The sequence below is a fragment of the Saccopteryx leptura genome, chromosome 2 (assembly GCF_036850995.1).
Source record: "Saccopteryx leptura isolate mSacLep1 chromosome 2, mSacLep1_pri_phased_curated, whole genome shotgun sequence".
Classification (NCBI taxonomy): Eukaryota; Metazoa; Chordata; class Mammalia; order Chiroptera; family Emballonuridae; genus Saccopteryx; species Saccopteryx leptura.
The window spans coordinates 351,047,991-351,067,702 of NC_089504.1; the positions used below are offsets into that span (position 1 = coordinate 351,047,991).

At 45.9% G+C, this 19,712-nt stretch overlaps 2 protein-coding genes across 3 annotated transcripts in view; one reads left to right on the forward strand and one right to left on the reverse strand.

Moving 5' to 3' along the window:
• ABCC3 (ATP binding cassette subfamily C member 3) overlaps positions 1–2,744 on the forward strand; it is a 46,752-nt gene extending 44,008 nt beyond the window's left edge. For both annotated transcript variants that reach the window (XM_066364561.1, XM_066364562.1), the window contains exon 31: positions 1,889–2,744. In XM_066364561.1, the coding sequence (XP_066220658.1) occupies positions 1,889–1,997 (109 nt within the window). In that variant the 3' untranslated portion in view covers positions 1,998–2,744. The remainder of the gene's footprint in view (positions 1–1,888) is intronic.
• Positions 2,745–4,005: 1,261 nt separating this feature from the next.
• Positions 4,006–15,113, reverse strand: ANKRD40 (ankyrin repeat domain 40). The gene is made up of 5 exons (XM_066364563.1): positions 14,741–15,113; positions 9,444–9,592; positions 8,574–9,056; positions 7,083–7,264; positions 4,006–6,428 (listed from the first exon to the last, which is right to left on the reverse strand). Exons 1-5 carry the CDS (start codon positions 14,872–14,874, stop codon positions 6,282–6,284), a joined length of 1,095 nt encoding a protein of 364 aa, XP_066220660.1. The 5' UTR covers positions 14,875–15,113; the 3' UTR covers positions 4,006–6,281.
• Positions 15,114–19,712: the final 4,599 nt, after the last annotated feature.

The following is a 19,712-nucleotide window of genomic DNA, read 5'->3' on the forward strand; positions in this document are numbered from 1 at the left end:
TGGCCTATTCCCTCATTGTGTCCAATGTCAAAGTGTGGTGTTGGAGAAGGGGAGGGGCTGGGTGACTCAGAAGCTTATGGAAATGAGCTGGCACTGGCCCAGCAGGCGGGCCCCCTTGGAAACATGGCAGCTTAGAGTGAAGAAGAGGAGGCAGATGCGGCCGCAAATCTATGCTGCATATCAACAGGCTTTCGTTCACCAAATAAGTACCCACAGGGCAATGGGCAGCTCTTGGCCCTCTCTCAGAAGGGTCCCCACACAGTCCCAGGGGTTTGGGCACCAAGCTGAGAATGCCATATGCTGCTATGGTCTGTCTGTCCCATCCCTCCCCACTGTCCACACCACCCAGGACCCCACTGGGAGAAGAGAAGGGAGGGTGAGCAGGAAGTGTTGGGCCCTGGGTCCAGATAAGGGACAGGGCTGGCTGAGAGGATCTGTTTTCAGGCCTAACTAAAAATGGCTTTCACCAGCAGCTTTGAGGCGAGAAGGCTCAGACCGACCTTGGAGGTAGGGAGTTATTTATTCTAGTGGGTCTACAGAAATTAATCAGATAATCACACGATTGAAGATGTAATTAAAGCCTATGGGAAGGAAGCAGGAGTCGGTGTGTGTAGAGGCCTGAGAAAGGCAATTTATCCAGGGCAGCCAAGATACTTTCTCTCCTAAGGAAGGGAAGCCCCAGCCAGACCCTAGAGCAAGGGTCTCCAAACTTTTTACACAAGGGGCCAGTTCACTGTCCCTCAGACCATTGGAGGGCTCCCACATACAGTGCTCCTCTCACTGACCACCAATGAGAGAGTTGCCCCTTCTGGAAGTGCAGCGGGAGCTGGATAAATGGCCTTAGGGGGCCAAATTGCGGCCCGTGGGCCGTAGTTTGGGGATGCCTGCCCTAGAGGATGAGTAGGAGCTGGAAGTGGGGAAGGCAATGGGGTTGGGAAGAAGCTGGAAATGTCTGGCAAAGGATACAACACATGCAAAGGCCCTGAGGTAGGAAGGCACTTGAAGCTGGAATGCAAAGGGTGAGGAGGGCAGTAGAACCAAGATGAGGGGGAGAGAGGGACAGGCCCCACTATGCTGTGCTTCTAGGGACCATGGTAAAGCACCCCATACCCTAAGTGCAATAAGAAGCCTCTGAAGAGAAGGGGCAGTCTTTGAGTGCCAGGATGGGAGGTTGCCAGGCAGTGATGTCCAGAGACAACATAGGATATGTTGTTTCCGGACACCCCATCGGTAAGGAAACAATGCAGTCACCACCCTTCTATCCAGGGGTACCTCCACCAGCTTGGAAGAGCCCTATCCACTTCTGCCTCATCCTGGGAGCCAGCGTGTTGGCCCTGTACCAGGTGCACCCTGTGACTAGTTGGCGGGATAATCTAATCCTAGGCCCAGGTGGGACTGTGTGTGTGTGGGTGGGGCAGATCCACCCATCAGCAGCAGCCAGATTTGCAGCCAAAGCCCCAGATTCCAGTGTCAGGGCTCACTGCAGCTCGGTGTCCCGCCGTGTGCCTTTGTGAGTTGGCACAAAGCAGATGGAAGCGCACAGGGCCCAGCACACAGGCCCGTGGCTCTCCACGCACAGTCCTGTGACCCCGGCGAGGGGAAAGGCTCATTAGGGAAGGTTTTCAGAGCCCCGACTAGCAGAGATGAATAGGAACCTTGTGTTTGATCCCAGAAACCGCCTCATCTGCTAGGAGAGCAAACGGAGCGGCTAAAATAACCAGCCTTGCAAGTGTGCACATGTGGTGTTGCGGCTGTGCTGGGTGGGCTGGCTGAAGTGGGAGGGCTGGCATGTCACTGCGGGGCCTACGCAGTGCTCAGAAGGGCAGGGCGGGGCTCTGAGGCCAGGGCTGGGCTGACGGAGACGTGACCGCTTCTTTTCTTTGGCTAGGGTCCTGGTCCTGGACAAAGGGACAGTAGCTGAATTTGATTCTCCAGCCAACCTGATTGCAGCCAGAGGCATCTTCTACGGGATGGCCAGAGATGCCGGACTGGCCTGAAATACATTCCTGGGGTTTCCTCCTGGCCGTGCCTGGTTCTCTTCAAAAAGGGGAAGGGCACCAACTATGTCTGCAGAATGGACGATAGCGAATGCTGGGGACATCTGCTAGTTTAACCCTGTGAAGCTCTTCACAGGCTAATCGTGCTCAATGCTTTAGATGAGGAAGTGAGGCTCCAGAGGTCACTGCCATGCCCAAGGTCACAGACGTTCTGAGACAGAGCCCAGACTAGTCCCTGGATCAGACTAGGCTCCTGATTCTCAGTCTTGAGTTACTTTCCCCACTATTCTGCTTGCAGCCATTTCATGAAAAATGACTTCCCTGCCCCTGTAAGATTTTTCATATCTTCTATTCAGAAGGTTTTTCATGTTGTTTTTTTTAAAATAAAGCTTTTTCCTCCTGGAACAGAAGATTGCTGGGTCAGGCCGTCCCTGGGAATTGAGTCCTTGACTCTAGAGCGCTGGCCCGAATCCATTCAAGATGGAGCACTAGTGGAATGATGCTACATGGTCCATAATACACGCTTTGATGTAGCCGTTCTCTGCCTGGCCACAGGTGTGGGGGTTAGGACCTTTGGCGGAGGCAGGAAGGAAGGGGGAGAGGCAGAAATGGACTATATTATACATTTACATGCTGGAATTATCTGAAGACTTCAGACCCAAGCGCTCTGGGCTAGAAATATTGTCGTCACAGCCAAAATTCACTGGGTAATTGCTAGTAGTTCCTGCTCCCCTGCGCTGGTACTATTAAAAGGTGAGAAATCAAGCCCCTGAAGTCTGACCTGAGGCCTCTTGGGAGAGCTCCTGTGAACACCTCCACGGTTGGCAGCCCTCAGACCTCTAAGCCTGCCTCCCTAGGGGCTGGAAAGTGCAGGTGCTTTATTTCCTTGCTGCATTTAGAAGTCTGTTCCAGACAGGTCCCCGTAACCAGGGCGGCGTCCGAGTCATTCATCTTCCTCAGTCTGGCTGAGGCTGGAGGTGGGCGCGCAGGGCGGCCCCGAGCCTGCCCCTGCCACCACAGTCCCAGGCTGGTAAATGAGGTGGGGGCTGGGGGGCCTACATTTCTCTCTCGAGCAAGCCAACTGTGTGCTGTGGGTCCGTCTACCTGCACGAGACCTCGTGTTTGGAATGGATCTCCTCTGTTTCCTTACTAAGTTTCCTGGTCTCCTCTCTCATGTCCTCAATCTTTATTCTTAGTATCATGTGACTGTGAGTGATGGTTTGTTTTCTTCCCCCATCCCAAGTGGTTCGCAGAGGGTGTGGAGATGGCTCCTTTGATCCGGTTTTGCTGCACATGTTGGGTCGGACTGTGCTGCAGAACCATTTGTTAAAGGTTAATCATATTTTTTTCGGCAGGCTCTTTTTGGCCCAGGATGTTTATGAATGTATGGAAGAAGACTTTCATCCTTGTGATAAAGCAAGTATGAAAGCACAAATGGCCAAATTATTCTTCCTCTGCTTGGTGCTAAGAAAAGGTCGCTGCTATGCTCCCTGATTTATTAGACCAGTTTGGCCTGACGTCTGCTCTGCGAAGCTCTAGCTGCCCCAAATCAACAGAAACGCAGATTCATTCAGCGTGTTCTCGGCTGAAGGGCTGGCCGCGTGAAGCTGCCATTCCTCTCTTGTCCTGGGAGTTTGTTTCTGAGCTCACTGAGGCCCTGGCAGGTGCTGACAGCCCAAAGGAGAGGCTCAGTTGTGTAAAGTAAATAGGATAATCAAAGAATGTGATTAATAGAGGATGACCTTCATCTAGCTGGCTCAGCTACTCCGGGGAGATGAAGCTGACTGCTGTGAACTGGGAGACACTGCACAGGGTATCTGTCTCCGGCTGCCGCCCACAGGGCGTGTGCACCCCGCAGCCGCGGGACGGAGGGGGCTCAGGTGGAGACTGGTCCCTTCTAGTCTTCCTCCAGGGCGTCTTGTCCCTGGGACCGTCCAACAATACGAACCCCCTGTGATTAGAAGTATAGTGCAGTTTAGGAGACCAAAATTAAAGAACGTGGGCTTGGTCAGTTAATATTTAATTTTAATAATACTTGTTATATTTGAACAGTCAGCAATGCACAAAGAAAATTATCTTCAGTGAGTGTTTACGCACGGTGTGAACACATGCTTTAAATATGCAGTGGAGGAGGGCTGAATTCAGTTAACAAAACTAAAAAAAATCTTTGTTATAAATTACACAAAGCATATAAAAATATTTCTCTGAATGCATAGATTAAGACTTTAAATTCACCTACACACAACTGTGCAGTCTTATCCCATTGCCATCCATAGGAGCCGTAAGAGGACTTTCTACAGGAGACCCATGTAGGGCCCACCTCTCCCTGAGCCCCAAGCCCCCCGGCTCCGTTTCTTAAGCCCTGGAGCTACTCTTCCATGGGCTGCCTGCCAGCCAGGGACCCCCACCCGGCCTGGGATCCCCCTCCCAGCCAGGGACCCCCTCTGCCTCTGAATCTCTGATCGATCACAATGGCCCGAAGAGTTTTAACCCCAGGGATTTAGATGTGAATTAATATTGAATTAATTTCCTCCAGGATAGAATTAAACTTAATTTTATCATTAAGCTAACTTTTTTCAAAGGAAAGGGGAAAAAGGTCTGTACGTCTACATAAACTAGCTTCTGATTGGTTGAAACACAAGGGAGGTCTCTTCTTGGAAGCACTTCAGAGACAGGGAGTAATGAGTAACCTTGACTCTGCCATGCAAACACTGTACAGGGTAAGTCAGCATCAGCAACTGCTGGAACACTGTTGCCACTGAACCCAGTGACTCCGGGAAGCTGGCCTTGGAAACACCTCCATCCACCCCGGTGCTCATTCGCACAGCAGCAGGAGGCCGCCATCTTAGCACCACCACATCCTCTTCCATTGGCGTCTTCTGCGCATTCTCTCAGCCGTGTTCCAACAAAATTAACACAGTTAGCAAGTTCAGTTTCTCTGGAAACTATAGGCACTATGGGGAAAAAGCTTCTTAAGACAGCAGGGATGCTCTTCAGCAGCTGGCTTCCACCCCTACTCTCCTGTGTGCTCGTTCTTATCTCTAAAGTTAAGCTGTTTCAACAAGACAGTGGCTTCCTTTAACATCAGTGACACTGAAGGAAAGGAAGAGAATCCTTGAATATGCATTCTTGTAAAAAATTCTCATGCCATGTCCAAGAGTTGAATCGGTGTGTGTGTGTGTGTGTGTGTGTGTGTGTGTGTGTGTTGCCCAGAACCAAAGCCTGGTGGACTCACAACTGACTCTGCTGGGGTAGTGGATTGGTGGGGGTTGTGGGGGATCCCTAAGATCAAACAATTTGTTTACAAAAGCAACAGATTTCAGAGTTGTGTAAAAATCCTAAATTTCAAAATAACCTTTATCTTTGATACAAAAATAAATATGCTAACTCCTTTAGCTCCGTTTCCCACGATAACCTTTCAAACAGCAACAGATTCGGTCTCAAAACTGCTTTTCACTCCTAGTGGAAAAGGAATGTGTAGAGCATGGACAGCGAGGTTTGTGCTCTTCTCCAGGGCGGTTCACACGGAGATGGCAGCAACCGCTTGTTTGAAAGAAAGCGGTTGCTCTTTTGGAAGGCGTCGGAGAGCCCTCTAGTGACCACGAAGGGGAGCTAATGCAGAGATGCCTGTCGAGGCAATGGCTGACTTGAGACAGAGAAGCAGTCATGAGTGGTTACAAAGGAAAAAGTGGGGGAGGGGAAGCTCTTTTGGTTAACAGCATATTTACAATTAGGTGACTGTATTCTTAAATACTTTCAACCTGAGTAACATTTATAAATACGTTATGTGAAACCTAGCAGCCACAGTCACACTAACCCCCATCTGTCCAGTCCCTGTGCTTTCCCGTTTTCCTCTCCAGTCGGTTCACATTTCAGGAGAGTTGTGAGCATGCAGCACCAAGAAAAGCGCATCCTGGCCCTTCAGGCGCACTGTCACCAGGAGAGGCTGGAAGTAGGTTCCTCCTCAGTCTCTGCTTAGACAACGCTCTTACATGCGGCACAGAGAACACACTGGATACAGACGGTCGGCTTCTGCCTCTCCAGACCACTTCTCTGCTGTTCACAGCTTCGAGCAATAGGTTTATTGTGCACCAAGAGGCTTGGAAGAGTGGCACCACTGCTTAGGGGTCAGGGCTCCCTACCTTGGCAGAACAATGTTAGTGTATACTACTCAGTGGCACCAGGGGCCCCACCGGGCATCAAGGCATCTGGAGCAATGGCTAGTCCTTGGCCCAGAGGTGAGGCGCACTGTCACCACACTCGGTGAGAAAAGTCCCTACTGCATTAGTAAGTCAGTTTTGAAGCTCTCCTGTTGTAGCAAGGCCTTTCAGTCAGTGTGGATGCAGCATTTCTGAACAGAAAATTATTTTCACTTATCATTAGAACCAGTTCCAGCTCTTGGAAATCTTGGAGCCGAGCAACATCTTTGTCCTAAAACAAAAATAGGTTAATCAGATTAAGGGGAGCCACTTGTCTCTATATGTTTGGTGTGATGTGTTGAGTTGATACCAGTATTTTGGCTCACTTTAAAGTCTAAAAGCAAAATGAAACAAAAAGTCCCTGTAGCAGGCTGTTAGTGACAGTGCAGGAAGTCCCCAGGGACATGAGCTGGCTTGGAATGGTGGAAGCCCTTTATAGCAGCTGCTATTGGATGAGCACACATTGGAGGGACGGGAATGCAGGAATCAGTCTTACTCAGGTGCTCTGGGAAGCTAGAAGCCTGATGTTCAAAAACCGAGAGATGTTGGGAGGACCACACGTGGATCTATGTGGGTTTGCCCTCATTCTGATCGTGCACTCAGGTAATCCTTCTAGCTCACTACAGAAACAACTGAAAACAGATACATGTGAATGGTAATTCAGAATATTCCCTCTGGTATCCGATAACTTTCAAAGATGCCAATGTCTCTAGAAACCCAGTAGAGGGAAAGAAAGCTCAATGACTATATGTGGAAAACTACCCTTTGCTCCTTTTCTATTATCTTTTCATTCCTCAAGTATGACTCATTTAACCAAGGAAGAAACTGGGTATTTCCCAACTGCAAAAAGCCACCAACCACCCATGCTTAACAGACCTTTCCTTACCTTTCTCACCAGAGTATTGGGTAACTTTCTGATTTTCTCCACTTGATCTGGATTGACACCCAGCTCACAACAACTCACTCTGAGCAATTCTTGGTAGGTGAGCTCCTGTCGGTCCAGTTCAATTTCAATGAAATCATTTTCTCGAAGAGATGGGTTCTGAATCCTCACCTTGAGTACCAGCTCTAGAAGAAGAGAGAGAGAAATGTTCATGCCTGGCCCTGGCATGATCAGCCTATGTAATTCCAGATCTCTTCCAGAAGATGGTTATACTTGGTCATGTCTGTGCCACCCAGTGAGAGAAACCAAGCACCACCAGCGGGACTTGCTCGAGCCCTGTGCTGGTTCTGCTGGAACAGCTTCCTGCACTGTCTTCGCTGCGTCTAAGGCTGCGTGCGCTTCACAGAGTAAAGAGGGCAGTGGAGGCGGGCAGGGGAGGGACAACCATCACAGCTGGATGGAGGAGAGCTTATTTCCACTGCTGGAGCTAAGGAGGTAAAGGCTTAGAAGGGGGAAGGAAAAGAGATGTGAAAAGAAGGCATGGGCAAGATATGCTCCATGAATTATTCTAAACAGACTGAACAACTGTGGAACTAAAGGTATTTATGAAATATGAAGTTCCTTGCAGTAAACACAGTAAAAGGGTGAAAGCTTCTAATAAAAATTAAAGTCTAATTATGACTTGAATATAGTACACTTCAATCAGGGAGGACCTTTGGCTTTGGGAGTACACATCTTGCTGTACAAGAAAGTAAGACAGTGCTCCCAGAATGATGGGCCATGTCCCAGGGACACGAGAACTGGCTTAAAGATCCCTCTTGGCAAATGTGGCATAATTTGAACATCAAAATAACAGCAATGAATTATAACCCAATGAACAGAATAAGAACCTATGAGTTCATGATGATATAAAAGGGGAAGGGAAAGCCCTTCTTTACAGTAGAATACCAACTAGTAAAGAATGACAGGAAATCATATTCTACAAAATAACTGGCCGGAACTCTAAAAATACTGACGTCCAAAATGACAGAGAAGAGCTGAGGAAATGTTCCAGACTAAAAGAGACTAAACCAACGTGATAACTAAATGTCCCGGGTGATCCGGGGCAGGGGCCGGGGTGGAAGGACTGAACACAGCTGGGGCACTGTTGAGACGACTGACAACATTTAAATATGGGTGAGGGATTAGAGAACAGTATTATATATCAAGGTTATATTTCCTATATTTGATAACTGTATTGTGTGTAATTATATGAGACTATTCTTGTTCTTAGGAAATACACGCTTAAACAGTTCAGAGTAAAAGGGCTAAAAGTAAATAATTTGTGAATCTGAATAAAGAGAATTCCTGATACTAGTCTTGCAACTTTTCTGTAAGTCTGTAGTTATATTCAAAATAAATAAATCCCACTGGCTAAAACAATAGGAAGTAAAGCACTAGACCTCTGGATGCTGTCGGACCGTTTGCAGAGGCTGTTTGCCGAGAAGGGGTTACCTTGCATATTAAATGGAAATGCTCCGGTGAAGAAAAATGGCTGGAATGCTGGCGCTGGTCCTGCATATGTCCCATTTTGAGGCTCCAGAGACACTGGTGTCTTGGACGGGACAGAAGAGAACAGTGATCGACTCTGACTCACTGGTGGCTGACAAACAGGACCTGGTTTTGTGCTTTCTGGTGTTCTGAGTATCGCAGAGGGAGCGGACACATCCCCATTCTGAACCAATGCCAGAGAGGTGTGGTCCCGTGGAAAAGCCCCTAACAGGGGATGCTCCCCAGGGGGGAGCAACGGAGGAGAGCCGTCTCCAGGGGGTGATGCTGGAGGTGTGGAGGGGCCCCCGTTCTGCAGCTGGGCCGATTCCTCTGCCCCAGGGGTGTAAATAAAAGGGAAGACAGGGTTGGCCAAGTAGTTGGGAACAAAGGGCAGTTCTGACTCCTTCATCATCTGCGGGAGGTTGTCACCACCATCATCATCTTCCACTTGAAAAGAAGAAAACACAGAACCTTTACATAGATCTTTAAAACTGACCAAGAAAAGCATGTCTTGTGAAACCTAGTGTCCTCTGGTATATGACAAATACTTTGGTCAGTGTTTAGTGCCTCTTCAAGTCAGAAGAAAAAGAATATTTCATTAAGCTTATGGTTATCATTTGTATCATCTTAAATTTTACAGATTGACAAAATAAACCCTTATAATGCCTACATTTCCAGAAACAACAGAGAATTACGATCTAGGCACAGTAATACAGTCTTTGCTCTTAGAAATAGGCTAGTTGTTTCAATGGCATCCAGAATGTAGCCCACAATACCACAAGTCTTAAATTAGTTTGACAAAGATCAAAAACTGCCCCCCAAACATGGACTCACCTCCCATTATCTTTCTGATTTCTCTCCTTGATGTTAACTGGACAGGCATTTCTCCTTTTGTGGTAAGAATCTCTTTGTCAGCTCCTGATTTTAACAAGTAAGCGACCACCTGACCATGATTGCGTTTACATGCCCAGTGTAAACAGGTCCTGTCCCAAAGAAAAGGAAAAGGAAGAGTGATTTGAAAAGAAGTGACTTGGAATTTCAAATTTGACACGGTAGTAAATATATACATAAATACATGCAAGAGTTCAGCAAGGACCAGGAAACCAGGCTGGTAATTTCAACTTTTCTTTTCCAAAAGCAGATGATCAAAATACATGGTATGCTTAAAATTGATTTTAAAATTTCACTTCTGGCCCTTGGGAGAAACTAATTTGTCCTGGGCGCCTTAATTTCAATGGCTTCCAGGAGGCTGACTGCCTGGCTGGATAACTCTAATGGTATTGCTGAGTGTTATTCTATCAGTATTGCTCATTAGATTGTCTCAATCTCTTTAAAATATAGCCTTATATTGCCATATTCCTTTTTTAGGGACTATGGAAACTTGCTTCATATGCATCAAATATATCACTTGAAGATTAAATATTACCAGGCAAATAACCATCTCTTATCTACAAGCTTGCTCTGCCACTAAAATTATTAATATATAAGCTAGTCCTGACTCTCAGTTGCTTTCTCCCTTTTCCTCTTTTTTCTTTCCTTCACACTCACAAAAAAGGGTTTCCAAATTTCCATTTTTAAAAAAGTTGGCTTCTCTTCTCTCCAGAAGGCTACAAACATACCCTCATCTGCTTAAATGTAAGGCACTGCACAGTCTTTCATTCTGAAGGCATTTTAAAAAAATGTACGTCAGTGACCAAAAATTTAAGAACTCTTCTACCATACTAGATTCACTTAAGTAAAACTAATTATTTAATATTGTACACAGAGGGATTATGCACACACTGAAGGGCTATTTTAACACTGTATAGAAATAAAATTAGCATGCCAGCAAAAACTCCATCTTTACAGAAATGAAAGGAATCAGAGCTACTAAACTGATCGATCCCCAGTGGTCAAAGCGAAATGACATTATGGAAGGAAAAGACTTTTCCCCACTCTTTTGAAATGTCCTCATTCACCAACTCTCTAACTGAACCAAGACAAATGTCTTCAGAGCTTATAGCTAAATGCAGGTAAGGTAAAGAATAGAAGATATATTCAATAGTGAGAATTAGGTCACTCACCTGGGAAATACAGTATCTAGAACGTTCAATTGGTTCAAGGGAAAACCTGATTTGTATCCTGAGCACTCTCACATTTATGACAGAAAGCTGGCTTGTTTAGCTGGCTAGGAGCAACCCCACTGATGCTTCAGAGTGACATTCCACAATAGTACTCAGTAGAATTAGATTATTCGGGTGCCTTTCAGGTGCACGCTATGAAAACCGACTGACAATTTGGGAAAAGTAAGGGAAGACTCTTGATCTAGACTTCTACAACATAAGCTCCATGAAGATAAGGAAGTATCTGCTTAGACATACAGGTGCTTAATTAATATTTGCTGAATGAGTGAACCAAGAATGAGGTAGATGTTGCTAGAAGTAGAAGAATCCAATGCATCCTTGATTCTGGGCAAACTGCAGCTGAGTGTCTGTATGTGAATGTCTGCAGTACAGGCTTGAAAAGTAAATAATTATAATAAGCGAATAGAGCATGAATGGAGCAAGATGAGAAAAATATGTTCCCTTTTGGAAATAGAGGGCTCACTTGCTAGTAGTAAATCATGACAAACTTGTTCGTGATAAGCTTGACAGTGAAGGAGGTAATTTACTGCCAGTGGGTCTGCGATACTCTGGGACAAACCAACTAAAGGATCACCATGTAAAGTGAGGTTAGGTCAACACAGCTTGTACCGCACAGCCCTGCACCCTGGGTGACCATCATTTACATCCTGGCCTGCGTGGCTCTGGGCAGTCCTAACTCAGAACCACCGCAACCAGGCAGTATTTTCAAAAAAAATCTTTTTGATTGAACTTATTGGGTGACATTGGTTAACAAAATTATATAGGTTTCAGGTATACCATTCTATAATATATCTGTATATTGTAATGTGTGTTCAGTACCCCAAGTCAAATCCATCGCCGTTTATCCCCCTATACCCTCTTCTACTCCCCCCCACCCCCTTTCCCTCCAGTTCAAATTCTCTATGAGGCATTATACTTGTTCCTTAAAGCCAAGGGGTATGTGAGACACTAAATTACAGTTGATGTGGAAGCTCTATCTTCGAACTTCAACTCTCTGAGCTTTAAATTTGCAGCCAGAATATCCTATTACTGCTGGGAAGTATTTCAGACCGGAGGCCTTGGGCATCATTCATCAGTGCTGAAATTGTGGTTACTGAGCTACTAAGAACTGAAAGTAGTAACCATGCTGCTTTTCTGTGCTAGAGAGTAAGCTTTCGGAGGTTAATGTTTACATCCCATTACCCGGCACACTGCCTGCAAAATATACACAGACATAATGTTTTACATGCTGGACACTGGTCTAAAAGCAATACTCATACATATTAATTTATTTAATCCTCCAAACAACCCATGAGTTAAGTACTATTATCAAAGTTCCCTCCATTTTACAGATGAAGAAACTGAGGCAGCTGGCAAATAAATAAGCAAACCAAACAGTACTTGATGGTTATCAAGTGTGGTTATGAAGTGTTATAGGACAATAAGGCAAGAAAAGGAATTAGGGGACGCCAGAGGCAGAGGAGGGGCAGAGGAGGGGCAATTTTAAATTGAGGGCCGAAGAAAGGCTCTTCAAGATGACATCTAAGCGAAGATCAAGGGAGGTGAGGGAGCAAAAGCATTTTAGATGACAGGAAGAGAAAACACAAAGGCCTTGAATCGGGGCTGTGCCTGACGTTTCAGGGACGGCAAGGAGGCCAGGGGAGCCAAAGGAAGAAAGCAAAGGGGCAAACCCAGAGACGAGGCACAGACAAGGAGGGGGATCGGACCGGAGTGGAAACTGCAGGACCCTGCGGGCTCTTCCTGAGTAAGATGGGAGTCATTAGAGGGTCCTGAGCAGAGAGATCCACATTACATTTCAAGTACAGCCCCATCCCTCTGGCTACTGTGTTGAAAAAGACTGTCGCATATAAGGGTACAGCAAGGAGACCAGTGGGGAGGCTCCTGCGTGACCCAGGTGACAGAATGAATGATCGATAGGACTCTGTACCACAGGTGCAGCAGCAGAGCTGGTGAGAAGTGCTCAGATTCCAACTGTAGCTGGAGGGGGAGCTGCAGAATTAGTCGAGCCACTGGACTGGACGTGGGGGGTGAGGGAGAGACCAGAAGCAAGAATGACATCGAGGTCCCGGCCTGAGCACCTCCAGGGCTGAGATAAGGAGGATTCGAGGCAGTGAGGGGATGAGAGCCCAGGAAGGGGATGACAGCTCTGACACGTTGAATTTGACGTGCCTATTAGACATCTGTCCCAATAAAATCTATGAGAAGCCTCTTCAGGTTACTTCAGATTCAATTTACATTACTGAGCTCTGTTAAAAAAAAATTCAAGTGGGTAAATTTGAAGATCTATCCAGATGGCTTTATTAAACAATTTGTGAATTGGGCAGCATTCTATCTAGCAAATAGAAGGGAGCTCGGAGAAGCATACAAAATGAAAGGCTGTTATAGGCACAAACTGAGTGGGGTGAAGAGTTGTGGGTTTTTTTGTCAGACAAGTGCACTTTTCTTTGGGGACAGCAGGAGTCTTATTAGATAGATAACCTCCACAGCATTGATCAGGAAAGTCCTGATCTGACTGGTTTAAGGTCACATTTCTGAGAGGAGCTGAAAATGCAATAGCCTTGGTTTGCTGTCCTTGGGGCCTTGGGCCTGTGTTCCTTTTTTCGACAGTACCTACTACATACAGGCAGGCATTATGGTTTGGAAAGTGGGGTCGGAGACTGAGGCTGCGTTCATTTCCCAGCTCCACTAGTTACCGTTAATTCTATGACCTTGGGGAAATTATGTAATCTTTCTGGACCTCAGTTTCCTCATCTGTAATATGGAGAGAATAATAAAAGCTATGTCCCTGAGTAGTTACGCTTCGTCTCATTAAATGATCACAACACTCTTCTGAAATAATTGGAAAATGAAGGGACTCCAGTAAGTGGGAATAGCTAGGAATGTAAAAGAACCTGCAGGAAAGACAGGCTCATTCATCTTCACAACACTGCCTCCCAGTGCCAGGACAGGGATCCACAGCTTGTGAACCCACAAGCAGTGCTCAGAAAAGGTACACACACGACAGAAAGATTGTTTGCAAACACTTTTAAACAAAACGAAACAGCGGTTATCTACTGTTTCCTGGCTTTCTCAACAGCTACTCAGACTTTTTTTTCTTTAGGGTAAGGAGGGAGATAGATTTGTGAGGCACCAGGAAACCATGGTTCTGGTCCTGGCTTTCATATTAAGTTATTTTCTGGGGTTAACCCATTTCCAATGTCCCAAAGCTCCAATGTATGATTCCACATTAAAAAATAAAACATTTGCAAACTCACCTTAACTCTAAGCTACCAAAATAGGCATGATTAACTAAAAGCTAAATTTAAATGTGAAGAGGGCAGAATAATACCACACTCAATAACCTGACACTAAAAATTTGACTGCCAGTACATCTTAAAAAGAGACTGCTTATTTAACTGGGAAGGGCTCAATTGCAGACAGGCATCAGAAGCCTTGGATCCAAGTCTTTATTTGAAACTGTAACAGGAAAACAAAGCAAAACGCTCGAGTCTTCCCTCAAAGGCAGCTGTAGGCAGCAGCAATCACTGCTGCAGAGACAAAGAAGAAGAATCCTGATGCAAGTGATTTTCTTTCTGGTCTTGAGAAAAGCAATCGTACCAGTTTATGTAAGATTCATATTTGCTCAGTTGCTTATGCTTTGGCTCGACTAATGTGTTCAGAAGCACCTATGATAAATAATTCAACACTTGAACCGGGGCGAGCTCCAAATGGGCGTGAGAACCATAGCCAGCACCTTTCAGGCCAAGTTAGCCAGGGGATGCAGGGACGGCGGGACGCCGGGGGTCGAGCGGGTGCCGCCCTGGGAAGACCACGTGGGCCAGGATTTAGGCAGGCCGCGCCCCTGACTACACCAGGCAGGGGGGCCGGGGCTGGTGGCCTCAAGAGCACACAACCCCGGAGGCCCCAGGCGCCGGGCCACGCCTTAGCTGGCGTCGTCGAGGTCACGGGCGACCGCCCCACGCCCGGGCCAGCGGCACGGACCTTGGTCCTCCCCCGCTCCCCACTTACCAGCCGTTGACCTCATTTTGGGAGTTCACATCCACCCCGCTCTCCACCAGTTTCTGCACCTCCCGAATGTCCCCCAAGGCCGCGGCCTCCCGCAGCCTCTCCTGCTGCTCCTTCTGCTCTAGGACAGCGCTCATCTTCCCCTCGGCCCCAGGCGCCCGCCCGCGCCGCCCCCGGCCTGTCAGCGCCCCCGCTCCCGAGGCCCGCTCCCGGCCATGGGCACAGAGCGCAGGGCTCGCCCGCCCTGCTCGCGCCGCTCCCCGCGCCCGGCCCGGGGCTTCTGCTCCCTCCCGCCGGCCGCCCGCCGCTGCCCTGCTGCTCTCGGCCCGCAGGCCCGAGCCTCCTCCCCGGCCGCGCCTCCCGCAGGCCGGCTCCGGGGGACCCTATTCAGAGTGACAACGCTGACCCAGATATTTTCCGTTCCTACCTCGGTCCCGCCGCCCGGACGGGCTGTTTATGTAACTGCTGCACAATATTATCTGCCGTGATTCACGGACTATTTTTAGACCTCCCCACCCCACAGCTTCAAGGGAGGAGGACAGACACATGGAAAGAAAAAAAAAAAAAGAAAAGCATATTTGGGAGCCAGAAAAGCCTTATCCTCTGGCGCAGGCTGTTTACCAGGCTTCAAAAATAATTGGTGGGTTTTTTCCCCTCTGGTTCCTTGGGCTGTTTTTCCTTATCTGAGCCAACTCTTGCCCAGCAGGATGGGGAATGGGCTGAAAACCACCCTACTATTATATGCCCATTATTGCAGAGATAGATTACACTGTTGTTCTTTCTTCTTTTGACAGTGCTTGGGACCACTCAGTGCGAATATTTATTTTAATTGCCCTTGTTTTACATTTTATTTCTTCTAACAGGGATTTTTCCTAACTTGGTTTTCAGGGAAAATACTTATACTGTGCCGGGAATCTATAAATTTTAATTTATGACTGTTTATAAGTCATAACTAATTACTCTTCATGAAGGCCATGTAAGGAAAACAGAAAGGAAAGACCACCCAAGAGACTTTTGGGGGCTATTCTGGTCCTGATGCGAGAAGCTCCAGGGAAAGGTATGGCCTGGGTATAAGCAGCATTTTGCCTCTTTGCCTCCTCAATCTAATGAGGCTCAGAGCCTGGTTGGCACTGAGTTATTACCCTGTGGGGGAAAAGAAAATATTGTTTTGCTGAGCGCAGGTGCCTCTAAGAGATTTTCCAATGTGGCACAGGATGGAACCTTGCAGATGGGGTCAGGAGGATTAAGGAAATAACCCTGCAGTGAAAAGGAGGAAGGCCTGAACCAAAAGAGATGAAATAGGAAGGGACAAATTTAGGCATGGAGTTTTCATTTCCCTTTCTTGGAGCTGTCTGTGGCCTACACAGCAAGTATTTTTTTTTTTTTTTGCTACTATTTAAGAAAACCAACATGCTGGAGAAAAAAGTAAAAGAAAACCAACATGCCTATTTGTTTATTCTAACAGAGTAATCCAACACAGTACACAGTGCACACCAGGTGGTGCTGAATATAAACTAATTGCACACTTAAATTGACCTCCAGGGCAACTGGAACTCTGAGCTTATATTTTTATTTGTCCCCCAATTTAAATTTTAATTCTCAAATCCAACATGAGACTTCATCTGAACTACCTTCCATGACACTGAATTTGGGTCCTTTAAGACAATTTGAGTGACATGAAAGTTGGTAGTAGCCTCTTTTTTTAAAATAGCAGTTTTGTGGGGTTTTTTTAAATAGCAGTTTTAAAAAATTGGTAGTGACTGCGCTCAAAAGACTGTGAGTTCTTGTAAGAATTTGTGTCAAATTCTCCTTCCTTAAAGGGATTATAGTATGTGTCCTACAATAACTGATGAATCAGTGAATATTAATATCTTCTTAAACTCATCCTCTACTTACCTCTAACTCCAATCATTTGCTTGTCATCCTCACATATAAAAAACCAAATGCAAAAACTTTCTCCACAAAGTCTCTAATCCTGGCCATAACTGAATGCAAGCTGATGGCTATTCTATTGCTTTCATCTGTTTACACTTCATCTTTTTTTTTTAATATTTTATTTATTGATTTTTAGAGAGAGGGGATAGAGAGAGAGAAAGAGAGAGAAAGAGAGAGAAGGGGGAGAAGCAGGAAGCATCAACTCCCATATGTGCCTTGACCAGGCAAGCCCAAGGTTTCGAACTGGCAACCTCAGTGTTCCAGGTCGACGCTTTATCCCACTGCACCACCACAGGTCAGGCCTGTTTATACTTCATCTTATCTCTAGGGAATTATCCTACTCATGGGGTATATTAAGCAGGCACTTTCTGTTGGGCACTGTTCTAGTCGCCGAAAATGCTGCTATAAACAAATCAGAGTCCTTGACTTCAAAGGATACACAGTCCAGCAGGGGAGAGGGGGCAAACAACAGAATGTGATAAGTATTACAATAGAAACAGTATGGCATATGGCATAGTGGTTGTGAGAATGAAACCAGATTGCCTCCATTTGTATCCCAGCTTTGCCTCTCATATAATCTTGGATGAGTTATTGAACTTCTGTGCCTCAAATTTTGTATCTGCAAAATAAGGATGATGATAATAATAGCCCCTATTTTGCAGGACTGTTCTATGGATACATGTGAAGCCTGGACATCAGAAACACTTAATGGATTGTAGATATGTTCCAACAAGATTAAGTCGAGGAACAGACCCTGATAGGTTGGGAAGGCAGTGATGGTCAGGAAACAAGGACGGCACCCAAGTCTCTGGCTGGGGAGATAGTGCTGCCATTTACTAAAATTGGGGACAAAGAATGAAGCGATCTCAGGTACAGTGATGAGTTCATTTCTGAGTCAGTTGAATTGAGCTTTCTGAAGACCTTCAATTACTACTATTAGCAACACTTATTGCTAGGCTGTGATAAGTGCTGTGCATGAATTACCTATGAATTATCTCATTTAGTACCCACAACAACCCCGTAATTACCCTTAGTATTATATGAGGCACAGAGAGGTAAGTAACTTGCCCAATGGCATGCAGCTTTGTGAGGGAGCAAGGCTTTGAATTCAAGCAGTTAGACTCCAGAAATTGTGCTTTTTTTCTGATTTTCATTTAGTGGAGATGCCCAGTAAACAGTTGTATATATGGGTGTGGCATTTAGGAAGGAGTTCTGGACTAGTGATTTGGATTTGACTGTCATCAGGTGCTAGCTGAAGTCATAGGAATGGAAGAGATGACCCAAAGCAGTGTATTGAGTCCTAGGAGAAGACGGCCAAAGATAGAACCTCAAAGAATATCCAACATTTTACTGATGGACAGAAGAGCAGAAATCCTCACATGAGAATGAATATTAGCAGTTGGAATAGGAGAAAAGCAAAGGAGTGGGAGGGTTTGGAGAAAAGAGTGATCCACGGGGTCAAATGCTGCCGAAAAGGCAGGAAAGACAGGACTAAAAAGTATAGAATGGATTTATCCACAAGGAAATTGCTGGCGACCTTGGAAAGGAACGTTGCAATAGAGTAGTAGGGATGGCAGCCAAACTATATCAATGGGGTCAGGAATGAACTTGAACTACTTTCTACATGTTATGTACTGTGTGGGAATCTGGGAATATAAGGATGAATAAGAAATGGCATCTGACCTAAAGGAATTTTGGCATAGTTCTATAGGGTAAAAGCCCAAGATCAAGGTTTGGTTTCTCCTGAGGCCTCTCTCCTTGGCTTGCATATGTTGCCTTCTTGCTGTGTCCTCACATGATCTTTCCTCTGTGTTGCTCATCCCTGGTTTCTCTCTGCATGTCCAAATTTCCTCTAAGGACACCAGTTAGACTGGATCGGGGCCCAATCTAAAGGTCTCATTTTAACCTTTCTAAAGACCCCATCTCTAAACACAGTCACATTCTGAATTACTGGGAATGAGGCCTTGAATTCTTTTCTGCCCATTTTGCTTGGCTGGAGCCTTGCTCTCTTTTAGGTCTTCAGTCATTTCCAGAGAGGCTTCTTGTTTACTTTGATAGAACCCTGCTTTCCCCTCATCATAATAGCTAATGATTAAATGGATTCAAAATGTGTTGGGCCTGTTCTTCACACCTTACCCTATATCAATTCATTTAATAGTCACAATAACTTTGTGTGTGTGAGACTATTATTATTATCATGAGCTTGTTTTGCAGATAGAGAAAGGAAGACAATGGCAGAGCTGGAATTGCTAACCCAGGGGATCTGGCTTTAGCATCCTCACCCTTAATTTATCATGAATTGTACTGACATATTTGATAGTATTTCTTTAGTAACTGTCTCCCTCACTAATCCTCAAGATCTGTGGGAGTGAGGATTGTGTCTGAAAGGTTCAGAGTTTAGCTTCAAGCTTTAAGAGCTTACCTGGCACATTTGAAGTACTCAGGTAATTGTTGAATAAATGAATCAATATATACTGCTCACAAAAAATTAAGGGATATCTCAAAATGAATATGAAGCAATAAAGAAAAGAAGCTTTTTGTTGTTGTTAAGAGCATCAGAAAAGCAAACAAGTCAAAGAAAGTTGTTTGATTATGTAAATGAGATGCAAAACCAACTTTTATTTCATTGGTGAAAATGCACTATACAAACCGCTGAACGTACTGCACATTCCCTGATCCCCTACTTTTTGTGAACAGTGTGGGTATATATATATTTATTTAAATTCTAGACCTGGACGGATCAGGTGCAGGACTGAATCTCCATACTCCGTGTGACGTTGTAGAAACCTCCTTATCTCTGCCTTGACTTCCAACCCAGTGAATCAGAGGAACCCGGGTTGGGGAACCAAGCCAGGTAGAAGAGGCAAGAGCGCAGTACTATAATAACTAGAAAAATGGAGTCTGAACATGGAATGAGGTTCCTCCACTAGAAGATGGCACCAAGTGAGCCTCGTGGTACAAAGGGATACACTGTTCTTTTTTCCACTTCTGAGCGGTGTCGAAGCTTTTGGGGCGGTGCCACTGGGGCAGGGGCGGAGTC